This window comes from Lagopus leucura, unplaced genomic scaffold, assembly GCF_019238085.1.
Source record: "Lagopus leucura isolate 7727_CA_CO unplaced genomic scaffold, USGS_WTPT01 145-19_obj-0_obj, whole genome shotgun sequence".
Lineage (NCBI taxonomy): Eukaryota > Metazoa > Chordata > Aves > Galliformes > Phasianidae > Lagopus > Lagopus leucura.
In genome coordinates, this window is record NW_024966884.1 from 47,590 (window position 1) to 68,831 (window position 21,242).

At 59.7% G+C, this 21,242-nt stretch overlaps 4 protein-coding genes across 19 annotated transcripts in view; 2 read left to right on the forward strand and 2 right to left on the reverse strand.

Annotated features, from left to right (window-relative positions):
* Positions 1 to 57: 57 nt before the first annotated feature.
* ARHGAP45 (Rho GTPase activating protein 45) lies at positions 58 to 11,069 on the forward strand. 9 transcript variants are annotated; one of them, XM_042893526.1, is made up of 23 exons: positions 58 to 539; positions 1,685 to 2,009; positions 3,000 to 3,143; positions 3,723 to 3,807; positions 3,915 to 3,987; positions 4,104 to 4,182; positions 4,426 to 4,563; positions 4,749 to 4,813; positions 4,905 to 5,015; positions 5,099 to 5,179; positions 5,370 to 5,549; positions 5,747 to 5,884; positions 6,132 to 6,322; positions 6,529 to 6,677; positions 6,791 to 6,865; positions 7,382 to 7,486; positions 7,962 to 8,125; positions 8,206 to 8,394; positions 8,700 to 8,837; positions 9,832 to 10,073; positions 10,180 to 10,426; positions 10,510 to 10,588; positions 10,742 to 11,069. In XM_042893526.1, the coding sequence occupies exons 1-23, from the start codon at positions 450 to 452 to the stop codon at positions 11,005 to 11,007; spliced, it is 3,354 nt and encodes a 1,117-aa protein (XP_042749460.1). In that variant the 5' UTR covers positions 58 to 449; the 3' UTR covers positions 11,008 to 11,069. The 9 variants fall into 9 exon arrangements, with proteins under 9 accessions (XP_042749460.1, XP_042749461.1, XP_042749453.1 ...); XM_042893527.1 differs by having other exon boundaries at positions 6,794 to 6,865; XM_042893519.1 differs by lacking the exon at positions 58 to 539 and adding an exon at positions 905 to 1,178.
* A 1,476-nt stretch (positions 11,070 to 12,545) lies between these two features.
* On the reverse strand, positions 12,546 to 15,461 carry POLR2E (RNA polymerase II, I and III subunit E). The gene is made up of 8 exons (XM_042893512.1): positions 15,355 to 15,461; positions 15,107 to 15,281; positions 14,910 to 15,025; positions 13,906 to 13,986; positions 13,691 to 13,749; positions 13,442 to 13,520; positions 13,106 to 13,181; positions 12,546 to 12,822 (listed from the first exon to the last, which is right to left on the reverse strand). The coding sequence occupies exons 1-7, from the start codon at positions 15,409 to 15,411 to the stop codon at positions 13,116 to 13,118; spliced, it is 633 nt and encodes a 210-aa protein (XP_042749446.1). The 5' UTR covers positions 15,412 to 15,461; the 3' UTR covers positions 12,546 to 12,822; positions 13,106 to 13,115.
* A 275-nt stretch (positions 15,462 to 15,736) lies between these two features.
* Positions 15,737 to 17,291, forward strand: GPX4 (glutathione peroxidase 4). 2 transcript variants are annotated; one of them, XM_042893517.1, is made up of 7 exons: positions 15,737 to 15,811; positions 15,916 to 16,010; positions 16,144 to 16,288; positions 16,370 to 16,521; positions 16,606 to 16,630; positions 16,861 to 16,920; positions 17,003 to 17,291. In XM_042893517.1, the coding sequence occupies exons 1-7, from the start codon at positions 15,737 to 15,739 to the stop codon at positions 17,057 to 17,059; spliced, it is 609 nt and encodes a 202-aa protein (XP_042749451.1). In that variant the 3' UTR covers positions 17,060 to 17,291. The 2 variants fall into 2 exon arrangements, with proteins under 2 accessions (XP_042749451.1, XP_042749452.1); XM_042893518.1 differs by having other exon boundaries at positions 17,027 to 17,291.
* Positions 17,292 to 18,061: 770 nt separating this feature from the next.
* The window catches only part of SBNO2 (strawberry notch homolog 2), a 51,399-nt gene continuing 48,218 nt past the window's right edge, over positions 18,062 to 21,242 (reverse strand). For all 7 annotated transcript variants that reach the window (XM_042893534.1, XM_042893532.1, XM_042893533.1 and 4 more), the window contains 3 exons: positions 21,141 to 21,217; positions 20,778 to 20,968; positions 18,062 to 20,675 (listed from right to left, as the gene is read on the reverse strand). In XM_042893534.1, coding sequence (XP_042749468.1) covers positions 20,059 to 20,675; positions 20,778 to 20,968; positions 21,141 to 21,217 — 885 coding nt within the window. In that variant the 3' untranslated portion in view covers positions 18,062 to 20,058. The remainder of the gene's footprint in view (positions 20,676 to 20,777; positions 20,969 to 21,140; positions 21,218 to 21,242) is intronic.

Sequence of the window (21,242 nt, forward strand, 5' to 3'; positions counted from 1 at the left end):
GGGGAGGGGGGGGGGGAGGGCGCAGGTGTGGCCGGGGATCCAAAATGAGGGCAGAGCAGAGCAGAGCCGGGCTGGGCTGAACCGAGTGCTGGAGCCCCGCAACCCCGCACTGCGCATCCATCAGTTAACAGAAGGGCCTGACGGCCCCACAGCCCCAGTCCCTGGGAATCCGTCCTCCCCGGGCAGCAAAACTCCACGAGAAATCCCCTGCACCCGCACGCTGAGTGCCACACGGCACCGGGGGGGGGCGGCCGGAGACCCCTTCCTCCCGGCCTCGTGCCCTCGCCGCACATTTAGCTTTTCCTGTTTCAACTTTGCCTGCGAACCCAATGAGGAAATAAGGCGGTGTCACATGCGCTGCGCTGACAGTTGGCCCCAGCGAATGCTGACGGAGGGGTAGCGGAGAGCTGCTGGCAGCCCGGGGCCCCCCCCAGGGCCGCCCTATAGCCATGTTCTCCCGGAAGAAACGTGAGTTGATGAAGACCCCCTCCATCTCCAAGAAGAGCCGCGCAGGGAGCCCCATCCCGCAGACCTTGCCTGTAAGTGCGGTGGGGAGGGAGGGATGGGGTGGCTGGAGGGATGCGAGGAGGAAGGAAATGAGGAAGGACTCCGCCGACGGGACCGGGGGGACTTTGTCCCAGATGAAGGGGATGCAGCAACAGCCGAAGGGCCCGGCTGGGAGGAGAGCGGGCAGAGCTGGGGCTGCAGCAGAACGTGGGGAGTGCGGTGGAGGGACCGAGAGACCCCGACTGCTCAGGGGCAGGAGCAGGGGAAGTGAGGCTTGGCCAGCCCCACACCACGGCTCTGCTATGGGTTTATTTACTCATCGGTGACCCAGAGTGCAAGAGGAAGCGCTTCTCCTCTGTGGGGCGGACAGCAGACGGGGTTCCTCAGCCCGCCCCGCGCCTGCGCTGCTCCCCAACCCACAGGACGGGGCCGCCGGCTTCAGCCCGCCCGCAGCTCCTCGCAGGGTCACCCATCCCCATCCCTTCCTCACGGTTCTCCCCTGCTGAGGGGTCTATGGGTGGGCGCAGCCTGCAGGCGCTGGGATGCTCGGCAGGGCGGCGGGGCGGAACAGCTACAGCCCCTACGCTGCCGGGCGCCGCAGGACGGGGACGGCCAACTCTCCAAAGCGCTCCCTGGATTCGCTGCCCCGCTCGCCCTCCGTGCGGCTGACGGTACGGGGATGGTGGGAGGGAGCAGCCCGCGGGGTCTGCAGTGCCCTCATCAGCTCTGCTCGAGGTGCTGCCGTCTGGGTGGCCTCGTGTTCCAGGGCAGGATTGGAGAAGATGCCGCGGTGTTTTTGCCTCATTGGTGCCAAACCTGCTGCTGTTCCCAGCATATTCGTGTCACAGCTGAGGCTGTGTGGGGACAGAGGGGTGCGGGACCCAACCCTGGTGATGGCTTTGGGGCACGGGGTCTTGGGAGGTGCTATCAGCCTCTCCCTTGGGGCGATTTCACCCCTAGAAATCAGGGCTCTGTGTGTCTGCAACAATTCTGTACTATTTGCTATTGGTGGCCCGGGAGGCGTCCCCAGCCCCGCAGTGCCAAGGACGTGCTGGACTTGGACAGCCAGAAAAAGAGGAAGGGATGTGCAGGGCCAGATCCTGCTGTCAATGGAGCCCACCATCCTCGGGCAACGCCATCCCCAGGGCAGCACTCACGCTGTGCTCTGCTCCTGCAGGATCTGTCCCGCAAGGACTGCCTGGAAGCTCCCAGCCCCGCGGAGCTGCCCCCCACCAGCTCCAAACTCAGCAGCAGTCCCAGTGCTGTGGGCACCCTGAAGCGCCCCACCAGCCTCAGCCGCCATGCCAGCGCCGCCGGCTTCCCTCTCACTGCTGCCAACCCCCGGGCCGTCCCTAAGGGCCACAAGACCCCCACATCCCACAGCCCTATGGAGGGTGGGGAGGGTCCTTTCATCGATGTGGAGGACATCTCTCAGCTCCTGACCGATGTGGCGCGGTTCGCAGATGCCCTGGAGAACCTGCGGGACGTGGTGCTGCGTGATGGTGAGTGCTGGGCTGGGTGCCCCCCGGGTGGCCACGGAGGGGGAGTGGGACTGGGGGACCACAGAACCCCCACGGCATCGCCCTCTAACCCACGGCACAGGGCTGTAAGGCTCCAGGGATGAAGGCTCCAGCGGGTGCTGAAGAACCCCACGCTTGGTCCAATGAGGGGGGGGGGTCCCTGCCCTGGGGGGGTTGTGCAGACCAAGGGGCCCTGGGGCAGAGGGTGGTGGGTGGCTGCTGGGAGCTCAGAGCCAGGATAACACTGCTTCCTGCCTGCGAGCTATTTTCATCCGCCTGCTTTCCTGTTTACAGCACAGCAGTGCCAGCTGCCTGGCAGTGGCCCTGGACCCCATGGGGCACCAGCACAACCCCAGCCCCTGGCCCTCCCTTTGGGTTGGGGATGATGCTCAAAGCAGGAGTGGGGCTGCAGGGCTGTGAGGCTGTGAGGCTGTGGTCTCCGGGGTTGCAGAAAGCAGCCACTGTGGTTGCTCTCCACGGTGAGGTGGGGCTGCTGGGATCACATGGTGCCCTGCTTTCAGCAAACATGTTGACGCATCTTCACTCACGGTGGAAAACAGCCGTGCCCAGACGTGGGGAACATGGTGTGGGAAATGGGAGAGGGAGCAGAGGAAAGTCCTTCCCCACCTGGAGCTGGCACCCAGGCTGCTGTCTTCAGTGCATCCCTATGGGATGCTGAGCACTGCCAGCACCCTGCCCTGAGCTCACACACTGCTTCCCCTGGCTCTGAGCACTGGGTAGGGGCTGTGGCGTGGTGCTGGACCCCAGGGGACACAACCAAGCCAATGGATGGGGCAGGATCCTGTGGCCAGCAGGGAGGAGGGGAGGAAATGGGAAGGAAATTGCCATACCGCTTTCAAAGGAAAAATTTACTACTGAGGAAAAAATGCCTCGAAGGTGTGCCTGCCCCATGGCAGGGGTGAGCACGGTACCAGGGATGGGGTGTACACAGGGCTGCCTTTTCTCCTGCAGACCCCAAGGAGTCCCAGCGGCCGCAGGCCCACGAGTGTCTGGGTGAAACGCTGCGGGTGCTGCGCCAAGTGATCAACAAATACCCACTGCTCAACACGTTGGAGACGCTGACTGCAGCAGGGACCCTCATATCCAAAGTGAAAGGTGAGCCCAGGGCGGGGAGCTCCGTCCCATTCCCACCCCGTTGCTGGGGAGCCCATTTTGGGGCTGCCTGGAGCAGGGCTGCCAATGGATGGGGCACGGAATGAAGGCGCTGCCATCCAAGCCCCAGCCCTATTCCAGCCCCCTGCTTTGGTCCCACATCCCCGTGTTTGTGAGTGGGCTCTGAGGGCTCCTGTCCCACCAGGGGCAGAGCAGTTACAGCTGTGGTGGGGAGGGCGAAGGGGGAGGGAGGGGGGGCTGTGGTAACCGCAGGCACAGCACAACACTGCGTCACCACTTCCTGGACACCGAGCTGTAACCACACGGGGACAGGAAGCCTCGGGGCTGGCAGTGCTCTGCCATGGGGCCGGCCCCACATGGGGGCCTTGGGATGGAGGCAGCTGAGTGATGATGGAGATCCGGGTCCTCACCCAGCTGCCAGCACGGCAGAATCGTGTTCCTCTGTCATCCTGGCCTCCTCATGGCCGTGACCCCGGTGCTGGGAGGTGCGTGAGATGGTCCGTGCTGTGGGGTGCAGGGTGCACAGGGGTGATGGGGCTCCTGTTTCTCCCCCACCTGCAGGATTCCATTACGAATCCAACAATGAGACAGACAAGAGGGAGTTTGAGAAGGCCGTGGAAACCATCGCGGTGTCCTTCAGCAGCACGTAAGGGTTTTGCACCGCCGCCCCTGGATGCGGATGGGGTGCTGGGAGGTGGCGCTGCTTTGTCACCGCTGCTCCTCCTCTGGCTGACTGTGTTCCTCTTGTCACAGCGTCTCTGAGTTCCTCATGGGGGAGGTGGACAGCAGCACCATCCTCTCCATCCCACCCAGCGACCAGAATCAGGTGTGTGCCGCCCGCTGGGGGTCTGCTGGGGTCTCAGCCCTAACCCTGAGCACAGGGGTCCCCTCTGAGCACTCCTGTTTGTCTGACGCATTCCTTCCTTTCCTGATTTCCCAAAGTCTATGGAGAGCCTCTATGGGGGGATCCCTGGGCCTGGAGGGGATGGTGTGCCCTCGGGCATGGAGAGCTATGATGCAGGTGAGCAAGCAGCCGTTGCTGTGGGACTTGGGGGTGGTCAAAGAGAAATGGGCTCTGCCATCACCACCTGGACATCATCCTGGGCTGAGCTGCCCCTGGGGACACAGCTGAGAGGAAATGGCAGAGCAGCTGCTGTGAGCATTGGGGTCTTCCTGGCTACTCTGGGGGTCCTAGGACCAGCCCAGCAATCAGCAGCAGCATGGTTTGGGATCATTCCCCTTCTCCTCTGTCCCCACATCACAGTTCGTCCGGCGGCAGAGGAGGTGGATGTGATGCTGCAGCGCTGTGAGGGAGGTGTGGATGCTGCCCTGCAGTATGCCAAGAACATCTCCAAGTACATGAAGGACCTCATCGGGTACCTGGAGAAAAGGACGGCGCTGGGTGAGATGTGGGGGGGGGTCTGTGCACTGTGGGATGGCTCTGGGATGGGGGGATGATCCTGAGAGCACAGCATGGGGCCAAGGGAGCCAGAGCTGCTGGGAGGTCCCTCGCATTTAAGAAGGAACCCAACGAGCACAGAAAGCCTTCTGTGTCAACTTTCTTCACTTCCAACCTTTCTCTTCCAGAACTGGAGTTCGCCAAAGGGCTCCAGAAGATGGCAAACAGCTGCAAGCAAACCTTCACGCAGGAGGTACTGCCAGCCTGGAGCTCCCCAGCTGTCCTGGAGCTGACAGCATCAGCCTCGTGCTGAGCCTCAGAGTGCTGCTTTTGTCATTCCTCAGACCAGCATGCCCTTCCTGTCCATCTACCTGCTGGCACTGGAGCAGGACATGGAATACGGCACGTCGGTCCTGCAGACTGTCACCACGCTGCAGCACCAGACCTTCCTGCAGGTGAGCATGCAGTGCATGGAGCAGCTGCTGCCAGGGCTCCGTGCAGGGCTGTGCTTTGCCAGCTGCACCATTCGTTCCTGCAGCCACTGACTGTGAGGCGCCTGGAGCACGAGAAGAGGAGGAAGGAGATCAAGGAGCAGTGGCACCGTGCACAGCGGAAGCTGGTGAGGCATGAAGGCGTCCATCCATCCATCCATCCATCCACCCATCCCTCCATCCCTCCATCCATCCATCCATCCATCCACCCATCCACCCATCCATCCATCCATTCATCCACCCACCCATCCTGGGCAGCTTTGTGCAGGGTGACCCTTGCAGGGCTCAGCCCTCACCCTGGTGCTCCTCCTTTGGCAGCAAGATGCAGAGGTGAACCTGCGGAAGGCCAAGCAGGTGTACATGCAGCGCAGCGAGGAGCACGAGAAGGCCAAATATGTGGCAGTGAGAGCAGAGGAGGAGCAGCAGAGCACCGCCAGCAATGTCACCACCAAAACCCTGGACAAGAAGAGGCGGCTGGAAGAGGAGGCCAAGAACAAGGTGGGAGCACAGCAGCTCCAGGCACTGCTTTGCAGGGATCTTCTTACTCCTTGTCCTAGCACAGGGCAGCCCAGAAGCACGGGAGCTGGAAGCTCATCCTGACCTCAACACAGAGCACAGGGTCCAGCACAGGGAGGCAGCTCCCATCCAATTCCACACCTCTGAGCAGCTTCCATCTCCCCTCTCCCACCCCTCAGGCAGAAGAGGCCATGGCCACCTACCGGACCTGCGTGGCAGATGCCAACACGCAGAAGCAGGAGCTGGAGGACACCAAAGTGAATTCCCTGAGGCAGATCCACGAGCTGATCAAGCAGAGCGACCAGGTCATCAAACTGGTGAGTTGGGAGGGCTGGGGGCCGTGCCACAGCCGGGGGGGGGGGGGGGGGGGGGGGGGCCGCCCCCGCGGGGGGGGGGGGGGGGGGGGGGGAGGGCAAGCAGCTGCTCAGCCCTGTGCTGCACAGAGCCAAGGGCAGGGCTGCAGCCCCAGCCCCACTCCCGATTCTCCACCTGGCAGCTCTGTGCCTCTCCTCCCCCTGTGCCACCCCCTGTCTCCTGCCCTGACTTCCTCCCCCTTGTTTTCAGGCCACCATCGCCTTCTACCAGATCATGCACATGCAGACGGCGCCGCTGCCCGTTTACTTCCAAACCCTGTGTGAGAGCAGCAAGCTGTACGACCCCGGGCAGCAATATGCCTCGCATGTCAAGCAGCTGCAGCGAGGGGATGAGCCCGACACGCAGTACGACTTCGAGCCTTACGTGTCCCACAGCGCCTGGTAGGAGAGGAGGGGGAAATCGCTGCTCCTCTGCACCAACCTCAGCTGCAGGGAGGGCTCCTGCAGACAGAGGCTGCTTGGTGCAGGAGCAGAAGGCTTCCACCTCAGCTCTGGTGGATAGCCACTACTTTTGGAGTGGCTTTTCTAAGCATCCCTCCCCCTACGTCCTCTTGGACATGGCCCTTCTCCTCCCTCCCCACCACCAGGTCCCCCTTCACCCGCACACGGAAGGGCAGCTTCAACGCCAGCGACTTCTCCACCAGTGGTGGCTCTGATGGGGCTGGGCTGCCCAGGGATGGGAGCAACACAGATGGACCCAGAGAGACCCAGGGTGGGACGCTGGCAGAGCGCAGAGGTGAGAAAAGCCCAGCCCTGAGCACTGCCTGCAGCAAGCAAATGCTTCTGCTATCAGAGCTGCTCTGTGTGGCATCAGGGACAGCCCCAAACGGTGAGCCCTTCTTCCCACAGCAGGGAGGGGACACCAGGTGCACAAATCCTGGCCGACCACCTCCGAAGCTGACAGCAGCCTGGATTCCAGCACAGGTGGGTGCAGAACCCGGGCCTTCCTTCACCTTCTGGTGGAGCCCACCCGAAAGCAGCACCTCCTTGCCAGCAGCGCTTTCTTTTTTCCTTCATTTTTCCTTTTTATCTTTTCCTTTGTCTTTATATCTTTTCCTTCCCGTCCTCTCCTCCCCCTCCCCCTTTTCTTTTCCTTTTCCTTTTAGCTTCCCTAAGAATTAAGACTCCACCACAGCTAACTGCTGATCCCAATCTATTGGAATGGGGGGGAACCACCAAACCTGTGCTGCACCCATGGGATTCCTCTAGCAATCCCCAGCTGCCCAGCTGCAGGAACCCAACGAGCACAGAAACCCTTCTGTTTTTCTGTTTCTCTTCACTTCCAACCTTTCTCTTCCAGAGGTCATCTTGTTGTCCTGCTCCACCTCCACTCCTTGCTGCAGGGACAGCCACACGCACAGGAGTGCCCCCAGAACCCCGCGGGGCGGCGGCCCGCGTGCGCCCCATCCCTCCCAGCTCTCAAACCAGGCTTTGCTTTAGCAGGAGAGTTCAGCCACAAACTGCGACGGTTGTCATCCAATGGCACCATGTCCTCCAGCGAGGAGCTGGGAGAGAAGGATGAGAACGCTGCCTCCTTTGAGCAGAGTATGTGATGGAGTGGAGATGCAGCTGTGCTGTGCTGTGCTGTGCGGGGTCTCTGCCCCCCTCTTCTGCTGGGAGGAGAGCTGAAATACCAGCGAGTCCATGGGGAACACAACACCATTCCCACTAGGCAGGGACAGGCCCTGTGCAAAGCAGTGGCAACAGCTCCATCAGGAGCACAGCCCTTGGTTAGCTGGGATGTGGCCCAACGCCCCGTGTGTCAGCATGTCCCATGTGTCCACACGTGTGTCCGTGTGTCCCACGTGTCAGCATGTCCTGTGGGTCTGTTTTTCCCATATGTTTACGTGTCCCATGTGTCACTATGACCCCACATGGCTCACATGTCCTGCGTGTCCGTGTGCCCCACGTGTCAGCATGCCAGGTCCCCATATGACAGGGATCCTTCTGCTCGAGCCTCATTCTGCCTGACCCCTAAGGAGACAGAATGCTGATGTGTCCCTTTGTTCTCTGCCTGTAGGCATCAATGGGATCACCCCAGAGATGGCAGCACCCACGGGACCCTTCCGGAACGTGGGTTTGTCCAGGGCAGCCCAGACCCACCGGCTGAGGAAGCTGCGGACCCCCTCCAAGTGCAGGGAATGCAACAGCTACGTGTACTTCCAGGGGGCAGAATGTGAGGAGGTAATGCTGGGGATGTGGGAGGACTGGGGATGTGGGGGGGGGGGGGGGATCCTGCTTCTGAGCCCTTCCCTGTCTCCCAGTGCTACCTGGCGTGCCACAAGAAGTGCTTGGAGACCTTGGCCATCCAATGTGGGCACAAGAAGCTCCAGGGGAAGCTGCAGCTTTTTGGGCAGGACTTCCTGAAGGCTTCTCAGGGCAGCGCTGACGGCATCCCCTTCATCGTTAAGAAGTGCATCTCTGAGATTGAGAAGAGGGCGCTGAAAACCAAGGTGAGCCCCCTGCCCTCCCCTCTGCTCCAGCTGCTTGCCCTCCAGATGGGCTCTGTCCTGCTATGAGAACCAGCGCAGCCCTCAGGTTCTGAGGCAGGAGGTCCCACAACAAACAAACTGACACGGAAACACGTCCTGCACTCCCTCTCTTCCCTACAAAAGGGGAACAGCAGCGACGTCTGAGCTGCAACAGCTCTTCCAAACCTCCTGAGGGGGATTTCCACCCCCAAAGGAGTGGCTGGGAGCCGAAAGCTCGTGCGAACCCAAAGAGAAATGTTCAGCTTTGGTTTTCTCCCCCTTGGCAGGGCATCTACCGAGTGAACGGCGTGAAGACCCGCGTGGAGAAGCTCTGCCAGGCCTTTGAGAACGGGAAGGAGCTGGTGGAGCTTTCCCAGGCGTCCCCACACGACATCAGCAACGTGCTGAAGCTCTACCTGAGACAGGTGGGGGCAGAGGGCAGAGGCGATTCCTGGTGATTCCAGCAATCTGTGCCTGGAGGGGGCGATCCTGCTGCAAGCTGTGCTGACAGCTGCCTGCTGGCTGGGTCAGAGCCCCTCCTGCCCAGCTGGCCCGATGGAGGTGTGTGCAGGAAGATCAGCAATCTCACTGCACATCTCAGGGCAGCTCCATGCGTCTGCCCCCTATGAGCCCTCACACAACATCAGCTGCAGCAGCGAAGCGTGAAGCGCTGCACCGTCCCTCCCCTTTGTAGTTGGGGAAGCAGCAGGAGAAAGGGAAGTGGCCGTAAAGGTCGCCCCGCAGCGGGGCTGGGCTCAGCTCACTTCTCCCGGCCCTCTGCCTGCAGCAAACATCTCTGCCATCAGCTCAGTCCTGCACCGAAACTCAAACCCCGACCCACATCCTCAAACGGGGCAGGAGGAGAGGAAGCAGCTTCTCTCTCTCACGGCTTAACCCTTTCTGCTGGTTTCCTGGGGGCAGAGGAGGCTTCTCCCCACATCCCCGCACTGCAGAGAGGGGCTGCGAGCTCCTGGATAGGGAGAGCAGAGAGCAAAAAGAAGAGGTCGGCCCTGTGCTGAGATCCAGGCTCAGCGCACGGCAGAGAAATCGGTTTCAAGTCCCTCTGCAGAAGCGCTGCTCTGCTGCAAAGCAATCCATCCCCAGCAAACACCCGGGGAAGGCACCGCAAACATCAGCAGCGCTGCAGAACTGCCGGGCGGTGCACGAACGCACTCAGGTTGCTTTATGCAAACTTCAAAGCCAAACGCTCCTCCTGACAGCTGCAGGCTGCGCTGATTCCTTCTCACCTCCTCCTCCTCCCAGGGAACAATTAGCACCGTCCTATTTAACAACCTCTTATCTATCGAGAAGCCGCGCACACGCCCCAGGCTGGGTTTTTGCGTTGGTTTTCTGAAGGGAAAAGGAGCGTTCTCCATCTGGAGGGCTCACAGGGTTTCTCTCGCACTGTTCTCCTCGCAGCTGCCCGAGCCCATCGTGCCGTTCCGGATGTACAACGCGCTGATGGGAGCAGCCAAGGAGAGCCTGCAGGGCGGCAGCGAGGCCAAAGGGAGGAGTGGGAAAGGGGGTCCGGAGCTGGTGGACAAAGGGGCCGACACCGAACGCGTGGTGGTGAACCTGGTGTTGAAACTGAAGGAGCTGCTGAAGGAGCTCCCGTGGGAAAACACGGCCACGCTGCAGTACCTCCTGCAGCACCTGAGGAGGTGAGGAGGGGGATCCGGGCTGAGGGGGGGGACGTCCCTTCTGTCCCCGTGGTGGGACGGGAAAGGGAAGCAACCGCTGCCTGCTCTCATGGATTTCCTCATCCAGGATCGTGGAGGTGGAGCAGGACAACAAGATGACCTCCAGCAATCTGGGCATCGTCTTCGGGCCGACGCTTCTGCGGCCACGGCCCACGGATGCCACCATCTCTCTGTCCTCGTTGGTGGATTACCCCCACCAGGCGCGCGTCATCGAGGCGCTCATCATCTTCTACCCCACCATCTTCGAGGACAAAGGCAGCACTCTGACCGCTGACGGCACTGAATTCACCGCAGATCGCGAGGACGAGACCCCGGTATGGGGCCCTGGGGAGGGAGCAACGCGGGGGGGGCATGAGGTTGGCCCTGTGTGCTCCCCCCTCACACGGACCCCTCCCAGCAGGATGAGCCCACGGCCGCTCCGTGCCCGCAGCCCCCGGGGAAGGGCGACCTGGGCTACAACGTGGGAGCGTTCGGGGGTGAGTGAGGGGCTCTGGGGGGGCTGCAAAGAGGGGCTCTGGGTTCTCGCGCTGCCCCAGCCCCTGAGGGCACCCGTCCCCACACTTCCATCGCTGCTCGCCGCGGTGAGGGGCTCGGGGACGAGGCAGCGCAGAGCAGCGACCACCTCACAGCCCCGTACGGATCCACAGAGCCCAGCGAGAGATCGGTGGATTCCGACTCGGAGCTGGAGGACGGCGGGCAGCTGCGAAAGCAAGAGAGCGAAACGAGCACGGACGAAGCTCCGTTCTACGAGGAGGGCAGCGAGGGGCAGCGCAGCCGCACGTGCAGCACCGGGCAGTCGGACACGGAGGGTTCAGCGCTGCGCTGCGCTGCAGGAGAGCACAGCGACCCCGAAGAGGAGCCCGAGAGCGACGCCACCACCGCAGCTCAGCAGTGAGAGCGGCCCCAGGCGGCGGTGGCTCGGCTGACGAAGCTCGCGTTGCTGCTTGTATACGACGAGATGGGCATTTTCCGCACCGCCCCCCCCCCCCCACGTTGCACGGTCTCAGGGCTTTGTGGATGTATATTTGATCTCCAAAATCGATGCTGTGAGGGCAGCGGGGGGAGATGCGGGATGCCTGAACCAAGCTACAGCCCCCCTCCACTGTGAGCTTTTAGTCTTTTGTGTGTGTGTGTGTAAGGTAACCCTTCAATGCAAACCCACTACCTCTGCTGGCAACGGAACTCGAAGGGTTAAAGAGGACCAAAGTGGTTTTTAAGGTTATGAAACTTTTCTGCACTGAAGCATAGAAAAAAAAGAGCTTAGAAAGAGCCGAAAGCTGCTTTCCTTCCACCACTCTGCTCACACCCAGGCTGCTCCCCACTGCCTTGAGAGGACCAGGAGCCCAGCTGGGTCCAAAGTTGTTCTCCAATACTCAGAGTGAAACAACATCCCTCAGTGAAACGCTGGGTTCTCCCTCGTCTCTTGTGCCACCTCCTCCTGTCTCAGTCCTCTGCTGCAGGCAGGGAGGGCATCCATGCAGACCAGGCAGCAAAGGGAGAGCTGGGATGGCTTCTCAGCCAAGGAAGCCGAGCAGAGTGGCGTCCCAGCTGGAGATGCACTGAACTGGAAGGGTTAACAGAGCTCATTAACGGAGGATGAGGTGATGGAGAGGAGGTGGGATCCCTTTGGAGGATCACCTCCACCAGGCAGAGCGGGGCTGCTAAGGGCCACAGCTCTCAGATCAGAAAAGCATCTCAACACAACAGATAAAAGGTACACGAAACCAAAGCTCCATTTGCAGCTGACCAGTTTGTAACGGAGCCGAAGGGGAGCGACAGCCACCTGCGAGCACCTCTGCTCCACAGCTCTTCGCCACGCCGCCGCTGCGTCCTTCCAGCACATCGTTCTCATGGCAGCAGGAAAATGAAGCTGAGTGCCACCTGCTGCTACCAGAACTGCTACTGCAGGGGTATGAGTGTGTGCGAGGATGGATGATGGTGAATGCGAGGGAAGGAAGGGACCAAAGCAATGCTGGAGCTTCACATGGTACCGAGAGCCCTTCTATCTGTATATAAACTCAGCATGGAAAAAGGAAAAATGTTCTTTGGTGACGTGTCTGTGCTGCTGTATGAAGCTGCGTTCTGTGTTTTGCTGAGTTCAGACTGATGTGCTTCCAGAAATAATAAAATCCCTGTGTTCCAACCATTGCCTGTCCTGCACATCAATGCCTGCACATTCAGGTGCCCGTGGCTGTGGGTGCCAGGCGTTGTAAGGAAGCACTTATAGCAAGTAAAGCAAAATCCCTCTGCAACATCTGACAACCACAGTTTCAAAACAAAGGTCAGAGACAGAACAGGTGACAGCAGTGAGGCTGAACCATAGAATTTGAGCAGCAACAAATCCCACAGAGAATGGCACACACAGAACTGCTTGTGGCCGTTCAGCTCTGATACAGGAGAGGGCTGAGAAACGCAGAAACAGTGAAGAACAGCAAGAGTACAAACCTTTATTAAAAATAAGATCTCATAGAACAGGGTAGCAAAAGCCACTGTCCGCTCATTTGTACAATTCAGGTGCTTTCATGGCATTCCTTAACGAAGCAGAAGGATTTGCAGCAAAATCCACGCTGGAAAATGAGGAACTGGGCCAAGGAAAACAACTGCAGAGAGGCAGCAGGGACAGAGAAGTTCCTCAGCCCTCAAACAGAGCTCAGGGAGCCGTGAGCTGTCAGTGGGTGGGAAGATCAGATGTCACAGAACTGTTTCACATCTGGAAGAAAGAACTCAGGATGTGAATGAGCTCCTGTCCCCCTCAGCAGATCGCTCTCAAGGCAAAACCCCTCTGCTGCCCTGAGAGATCTGCCTTCAGCAATGCTACTGAGGCATCAGACCAGGACAGCCCCGCTCTGATCCATCCCACACATTTCCCTACACAAATCATTTACATCACTTGGAGGGAATCCTTTCCCAGAGCCAACTCACTTCAAGTCACCTCTGGAAAGCCTCAGCGCAAGTTTAAAGCGCTGCCCAAAGGTGGGGATGTCACACATTACCTGAGAGCTGTCACTGCACCAGCCTGTAGGTGATGTAGCGGCCCGCAGTCTCACTCGGTCTGATGATCTTCACCACCTGGAAGGCCAGCAGAAGGAGCACTGGGGGATGCCTGGTGTTACAGCAGCTGTTGCCAGCTGGTTCAGCAGGCAGCCAAGCCTGGCCCCAGGGCTAGCTGCTGGTCTGCACACATCTCTACCTGACCCATAACATCTAGGAAAAAAATAACCCTAAAAAAGAGGAAACCTTTCCCATCTCCAAGCTCTGGAATACTGTGCTGCTACGGCTCCTCGCCCTGCCTGCAGGGCCCTGCTGTTTGTTATCGGGTTTTCTCTTACCTGGCCTCTCTTTATCCCAAAGTATCGGGCCACGGGGTCCCCAGCCTGGATCCTGGGGAGTTGGTTCTCCCTCAGCTTACTGTGTGGAGTCAAGGAGAAGCTCTGCCAGAACCCAGGGTTCTGTGTGTCCTAAGGCAGGGTGCAGCCAACAGAACATCATACACTCCCACAGCCAGAGGTGTTCACTTTTGGCCCAAGGCAAGCACTCATCACCCCCTGACAGGAAGGGAAGGACCAAACAAAGGATACTATCTGGCCAGCAGCTCGGTTACTTCTTCTTTTGTCATGACAACGTGCTCTGGGACCAGCTGTAAGCAGCAGGGGAGAAATCACAAGATAAGACAAACTGAGAAAGCAACCACCTCTCCATAGCTGCAAGATGAGCAATTTGTGGTAAGAAATGAAGCTCCAGCAGCGCCACCCAGCACAGGGCAGGGATGAAAGGGACGCCCTGCGCTGCTCACCTCATGTTCAGTGATGTTGATCAGGAGCTCCTGCTGCAGAAACTGCTCCAGAATGTATTTGGGAGCCATATCAACCAGGGACTGGGAAGGAAGAATCACAACATGCTGCAGCACTGCTCTGGGACAGCCTGTGTGAGCGCTCAGCTCTGCCCCACCATGAGCAGCAGCACCAGGAGGGCAGCACGGTGTCTGTGCTCACCCTGACAGTCACACAGGCAGACAGCAAACAGATCTCTGTGCCCCCTGACTGCTCCAGTGCTCCGTCGCCCTCACCATAAAGAAGCTCTTGCACACATTTGTGCAGAACTTCCTCTGCTGCAGTTTCTGGTCGTTTCCCCTCATCCTGTCTGCACACCCTGCTCAAAACAGCCTGGCTTCGCCACTCTGCCCCCCACACCTCAGGTATTTACAGACCTGAATCAGGTCCCCTCTCAGCCTTCTTTTCTCAACGCTGAACAGCCCCAGTTCACTCAGCCTTTCCCTCATAGCAGAGATGCTCCAGGCCCTTCACCATCTTCATGGCCCTCCGCTGGACTCTTTCCAAGAGATCCCTGTCTTTTTTGTACTGGGGAGCCCAGAACTGGACGCAGTGCTGCAGTTGAGGCCTTACCAGGGCAGAGCAGAGGGGGAGGATCACCTCCCTCGACCTGCTGGCCACACTCTTTTTAATGCACCCCAGGATGCCTTTTTGGCCACTGCTGGTTCACGGCCGACCTGTCGTCCACCAGGACACCCAGGTCCCTCTCTGCACAGCTCCTCTCCATCAGCTCATCCCCCAACCCATACCGGTGCGTGCAATTATTCCTCCCCAGACGCAGGACTCTACGCTTGCTTTTGTTAAACTTCATCTGGTTTCTTAAAGGTCGCTCCGGTTCAATGCACTGAATGCTGAGCCAGCCCAGCGTTAAGGCTCAGAACCTTTGATAAGAGGTTTTCTCTGCACAAAAGCTCCGTGTTTATGGACCCAGGGGTTCAAACAGCCCCGGGGCCGCATCGCACCGCACCTGCTTGGCCGAGGGGGTCATTCCCTGCTGCACCACGATCAGCGCACGCGTGATGTTCTCCTCCTGCATGCGCTGGCAGTACATCTTGATGGTTTTGATGCCGACTTTGGGCTCCTCTGGATGAGAAACAGCGCCGGGTGAGACCGAACCCGGCGACAGCGCGGCGATTCCGTTCCCAACCTGGTCCCACAGCTCACCGGGAAAGAAAACGAACATCTGGTCGGTCGGATCGTCGTTGTGAGCCACCAGCACGGTCAGGTCGGTGCGGCGCGGGCGGCCCTCGCTGGGTTTGTCCCCGAACTGCGCCTTGAATTCCTCCAGCGTCTGATCCAGCTCGTCCTGCGTCACCAGATAACCGCGGTCGTGGCACAGCTGGGAGAAGAAGCGCCGCATGAGGAGAGGAGAGCTGAGACCGGAGACCGCCCCGCTCCGCACCGCCCCGCACCTGCATGATGGTCTTGCGGATCTTCCACAGCCGGTACGTCTCCTCCTCGTCGTCCATGCTGCCCCGCAGGACCCCGGGCTGCCCGCCGCAATGCCGGTCCCGAGGAGCGGGCGGGGCCGCCCCGCGCGGGGTCCTTCGCCGCGGGGAATGCCGGGAGCTGTAGGCGGAGGGCGGGAGGAGGAATGGCGCAAGGACGCCGTCCTCGCCCCCACGCGGATTCTCACGCCTCTGCGGCCGCCTCGCCAATCTGATTGGTCGATCCTCCCGTCTGTCAGCCGAGGGAGCCACTCGCTCCGAACAATGATTAGCGGTGCTGCAGCGGGTGGGCGGCACCTCCGCGCGTCCGAGCCGCCGATTGGTCGAGGGGCCGGGCGGCGGTGGGATGAGTTGGGGTTGGCGCTGGGGACGGGCGCTGCTGTGCGGAGCGGCGGCGGTGCGGGGAGCGGAGCGGAGAATGGTGAGCGCGGGGAGGCGGGCCGGGCCGGGGGAGGCTGCGATGGGCCCGGGTCGGACTGCGGGACAGGAGCGGCCGGGGCCGCGTGGTGACCGCTGACCCCGCAGTGCGCGCAAGCGGACGAGTGGCGCTCGGCCACCTCCATGTACGACTTCCACGCGCGGGACATCGACGGGCACGACGTGGCCTTGGAGCAGTACAGGTGCGGGGCGGTGCGGGGAGCGCTGTGCCGCGGCTCAGTGCTCAATGCGGCGGCCGCACGCACACCCCCCGGCTTTGCCCTTCCCCCCTTCTCCACCGCTTTCCCCCCCCTCCCCCCTCCCTTATTCCCGCAGGGGCTTCGTCTGCATCGTCACCAACGTGGCGTCCAAATGAGGAAAGACCCCGGTGAATTACACTCAGCTCGTCGATCTGCACGCTCGATACGCTGAGAAGGGCTTACGGATCCTGGCCTTCCCCTGCAACCAATTCGGGAAGCAGGTGGGCACAGCGGAGCAGGGAGGAGCTGTGCGGGGATCCCCGAGCACGGTGTGACCCCCACCGCCCCCCCTTCCCCCGCAGGAGCCCGGGGACGAGGCGCAGATCAAGGCCTTTGCAGAGGGCTACGGGGTGAAGTTCGATATGTTCAGCAAAATTGAGGTTAATGGGGACGGTGCCCACCCGCTGTGGAAGTGGATGAAGGAACAGCCCAAGGGCCGGGGCACGCTGGGGAAGTGAGTGCTGGATGGGGAGGGGGCAATGGGGCGGTGCTGCAGCGCAGTTCTGTGCCTCTCACCCCCGGTTTTCCTCTCTCTCAGTGCCATCAAGTGGAACTTCACTAAGGTAGGGGCTGTGCTGCCTTCTTCGGGGCTGTGTGTGGGTCAGACCTTCAGCTTTGAGGTGGGGGGAGAAGCCCTGCCATCCGGGCGCTGTGCTGGGCTGTGGGGGAGCAGCTCTGCAGGGTACAGCTCTGCTTTAGGGCAGTCCCAGCCCCGGAGCAGAGCCCTGTGCTGCTCAGCCGTTCCCATGCTGCAGCTGGACTCGCTCATTTGGCTCCTGCTTCACTCCCACAGTTTCTTATCAACCGCGAGGGCCAAGTGGTGAAGAGGTACAGCCCAATGGAGGATCCTTATGTAAGTGCTGCCCGCGCTCTGCCCGACCCCCAGCCCCAGCTGAGGGCTCCTGGCGTGTGCTGAGGGCAGTGATGCTCTCAAGGTGATGCTCCCCTTCATCTCGAAGGTGATCGAGAAGGAGCTGCCCGCCTACCTGTAGAGCTGCCTGCCGAGCTGCTGCCCAGCACCGCTCCCGGCTCCCCGTGGGCGCCGTCCTCCAGCACCATGACGGTCTGCCTTGAAGCCAGCCTGCTGGTGAGGCAGACCTGAAGATTTGGCGTGCACCTGCTGGAGGAAGGCGTCCCAGGGCCGGGGGGCTCTGCTGGGCAGCCCTGTCCCGTAGCCATAACGTAGTGTCTACTGTCCACCTGCAATAAATCCACTGGAAATGAGTGATATCTGCGTGTGTGGATGGGGATGGAGCTGCATGCGCCGCTCCACTGCGCCTTGGGGGGGCAAGCGGGGCTCAGTGGGGCAGCTGGGAGCTTTCACAGAGCCGGCAGGGATAATCCTCATTAGTGCTGACCGGGAAATTACACCAAATCCCGGGTCAGCTGCTGTCCCGAGGAAAAGCTGAAGTAGAGGAGCACGTCTGCACGTCCCATTGGGAGAAGCGACCCTGCACCCTGTGTGCTGTGCTGCACAACAATGCAGCGTCTGCCTGAATTAGATTCCCTGCCTGGAGGAGCTGCAGCACGCAGCAATGCCCAGCGCCTCCTGAGCTGTTCAGTGGTGCAGGATGCAACCACTGCAAGCTGTGCTGTGGTGAAACAGCGCGGTGACGCAGCATGTGGAGCTGAGCCGGGGCTGTGGGTTTCAGCCCTGCCCCCGATGTGGGGTAAGGGTGAAGCTGGGAGCACAGCAGGGCTGGCTGTCGCTTTCTGGGCTAAGGAGCAGCGCGTGGGGCTGAGCTGCGCCTGCTCAGCAGCTCTTGGCGGAGTCATCTGTGTCAACAAGAGTGTTTTTATCTGTGTTTTCTGCAGCAAAGCTGGGGGAAAAAACAAAGCTGTTGGCATCTGACTTGGAGGGCACAGTGTAGGCAGGATCCTCCCAGCGGTGGCCCAGTGCCATGGGGTGTGTGGGGAGCAGCTGGGACGTTGACCCCAGGCCTGGTGCGAGCCTGGGGAAGGCTGAACAGACAGAGGTGGGACTTACAGAGACCTCACGTGTGGCTCCTTTTTACTGAGCAGATTGAAAAATGATCCTTCTGAGGCAAGTAGAAAATTCAGGAATTATTAGTCCAAGGCACATGTTCTAAAAAAAAAAAAACAAATCTCTTTACATATATACATCTCAATTAATTATAAATACACATAGAAAAAAAAAACAAAGGCCAACGACAAGCAGATTAAAAAGTGCTAACAAAAAGGTGTAAGGGAAGAAAAAGAGGGACTCATTTAAAAATACATACAATCAGTAGGACAACGGCATAATAATTTAGTTAAAAGATATCGTTACATATTATTAACCCTGACAAAAACACAGGATCAGGGCAGGGAGGGGTTTCCTTGAAGGTGCTCTCTGTCTTCCAGAGCTGGGGGAGGGATAATTGCATATATTTTAACATCGTGTGTCAAAGCTGCCACGTGGGACTCTGCTAACGTGGCACAGGGGTGGGCAAAGGGCACCAGGTGGGAATACCTCGTGATTCCTGAGTTTGAGTCTCTCTGAAATGGGTTTTCTTGGTACCCTTTTCCCTGGTTGCTGAGAATTCAGCAAGTGCCAAGTGAGTGAAAGTGAGTGTTGTGAGCTGGGAAATACTTTCAATAGGAGGGGAAGAGGAGAGCCCTGCCCTGCTGGGAGCCTGGGGGCAGGAGCTCCCATCTTTGGTGTGGGCTGTGAGGTAAGGAGGGTTCCTTGGACAGGGGCAAACAGTGAGGCTGGGGGGGGGGGGCAGGGAGCCCACGGCTGCCCCTGCTCTCAGCGCAGTGGGGCAGGCAGCCCTCAGTCTCTGGGGTTGCAGCAACCCATGGTGCTTCCCAAAGCTGGGGCTTCTGTGCCTGGAGGGGCTCAGGAGCTCATGTAGAGCTGCAGCCCCTCAAGACAGACCTTCTGGGCAGGGGTCCTCGCTGAGAGCTGGGCCAGCTGGGGAGAGGCTCACATCCTTCCCCTGAAAGCATCCCGGTGCTGCTTCCAGGGACGCCCAGGTGACTGAATGCAGAGAACAGATGCAGAGGGGAGGATGCAGAGCAGCTGCCCCAGGGCAACGCTGCCAGTTCCCTGCCACACTCCTCAGGTTAAGCAGAGAAAACAAAAGCTGAGTCCCCGGGACCTGCCGAGGTGCGAGGTGTGGAGCAGGGCTGGCAGCGATGCCCTCTGTGCTGGGGGGCAGCCGCCCACCTTGCTGCTGGGACAGGTGGGGATGTGGGGCAGTGCAGTGCAAAGCAGACGTTTGCTCTTTGGTATTGGAGGTTGGATATGCAGCATGAGCAGCAATACTGCACATCCCTGTGCTCGCCAGGGACCTGGGGCTGAGAGCAGTGCTGGGTGACACAGCCGGGCCGTCCCTGTCCCAGCCAAGAAACCCAGCAGCACAGGGCTGGGGAGAAGGCCAGGACAAAAAGCACACGACAGCAAAATGTGGGAAAAGCACGGCCAGCTGCAGCAGCCCTGCAGGCTCAGGAGAGGTCAGTGGGACTCACGGCCCCCAGGCTCCAGGCAATCCCTGCGTGGTCCCAGCCTGGCTGAGCTGTGCCAAACTCAGCAGCTCTGCCACGATCCCGGCTAATTAGGTGCTGGTGCAGTCAGTTCCTGCAACTGCTGCAAAGCTGAGGCAGCTTCAGGGGCTGCAGCTGCAGTGCTCTGGGCTGAGAGAGGCACGACTTGGCTTGGAAACTCAGTAGTCTGCAGGGGATGGGTGTCTCTCCTTGGTCTCACACAGCACTGACCCGTGAGCAGGACTTGAACACAGCAGAGACCATCAGTCCAGATCAGCTGAACCCCCAAGCACGTTATATACAAATCTATACATGCCTGACTGTATATTATATATAAATAAACTTTGCTTTAAGGAACTATAATTTTTTTTTCTTCTTCCCTCAATAAAAGAGACGGATCAGTCCAAACCAGTAGAAAAGCCAGGGCTCCCTAGCCCTCATCTCTGCACCAAAGGATATGGATTTGCAGTGGCTGAGAGTCACCCCGTGCACCCAGAGGCTCTCAGAAGTTTGGGAAAAGCCCACTGAACTGGATCACACTCTGGCGCTCCTGGGGGAGAATGTTCTCTTGAGGGGCCCCATTGAACGTCCTCAGCATGTCCTCCAGGATCTCTCTGAAATTGATATTTCCATCCTGTTGAACAAAATCTTCCTGCTGCTGCAGAGTCTGTGAGGGCTCAGGGTGAGGCAGGGGCTGATGTTCTTGCAGGGAAGAGCTCAGAGGCACGCTGCCCTCCAGGATGGTGTCCGGGCTTTTGAAGGCAGAAAGGTGGCCGAAGCCAAAGGGAGATCCGTGCTGCTGGTGGGGCTGGAGCACAGGCTCTGGGGGGAAGCACAGAGGGCTGGGCTCCGGGTTCATCATGTCAGAAATGCTGTCGCTGGGAGGGCTGTAGGTCAGGTCCAGGATCTCGTCCTGGCGCAGGGAGTGCTGTGGTAAGGAGAGCCCAGGCGCTGCGTGCGTGAGGTCCAGGGGCTGCTGCCTCCCGTGCAGGGGGAGGGAGAACTGCAGGCTCTGCTCTTGTGCCTGGAGGAGTCGGTTGTGCTTCCGCTTCACGTTCTCATCCATCTGCTTCAGCTCCTCCAGCACCTTCCGAACGCAGCTCTCGGGGATCTTTATCCCTAAGGGAGGAACGTGCCTCAGTCCCCACAGCACTTCAGGAAGGGAGGGAGAGCCTTCAGGGCCCGCTCATGCCCCCGCTCCCTTCCCCACATTTCACCTACCGACTTGTTTCTTCTTCTCCTTGGTCTTGAGGCGGACGATCTGCAGGTAGCTGGTGTTAGTGATGTCTGCCATGATGCTGGCAATCCTGCTCCACACCCTCAGCAGGGCTCCGCACAGCATGTAGTAGTGACGCAGGCGCATGCCCTGGAAACATTCTTTCCCCTCCTGGATCAGCTTGCAGCTCCTGTTCCTTCAAATGGGAGAAAATGACCTGAATCAGCACGGCAGATTGTTACATCCACTGCCTCCATAGCATGTCCCCCATTCACTGCTACAGCCCAGGCCCCAACAGCACTGTTGGGAAGCACAGGATAAGCCCCCCACCCTGAGAGCTGGGCAGGTTTGGGGTGTGCATCCCTTACCAGACAGCATGGTTGCACTTCTTCAAGGAGAAGTGATAACAGCTCTCCCAGTGCTCCTTGGCTTCATCCGGTGTCACCTGCAGAAGAAGAAATTACAGGCAG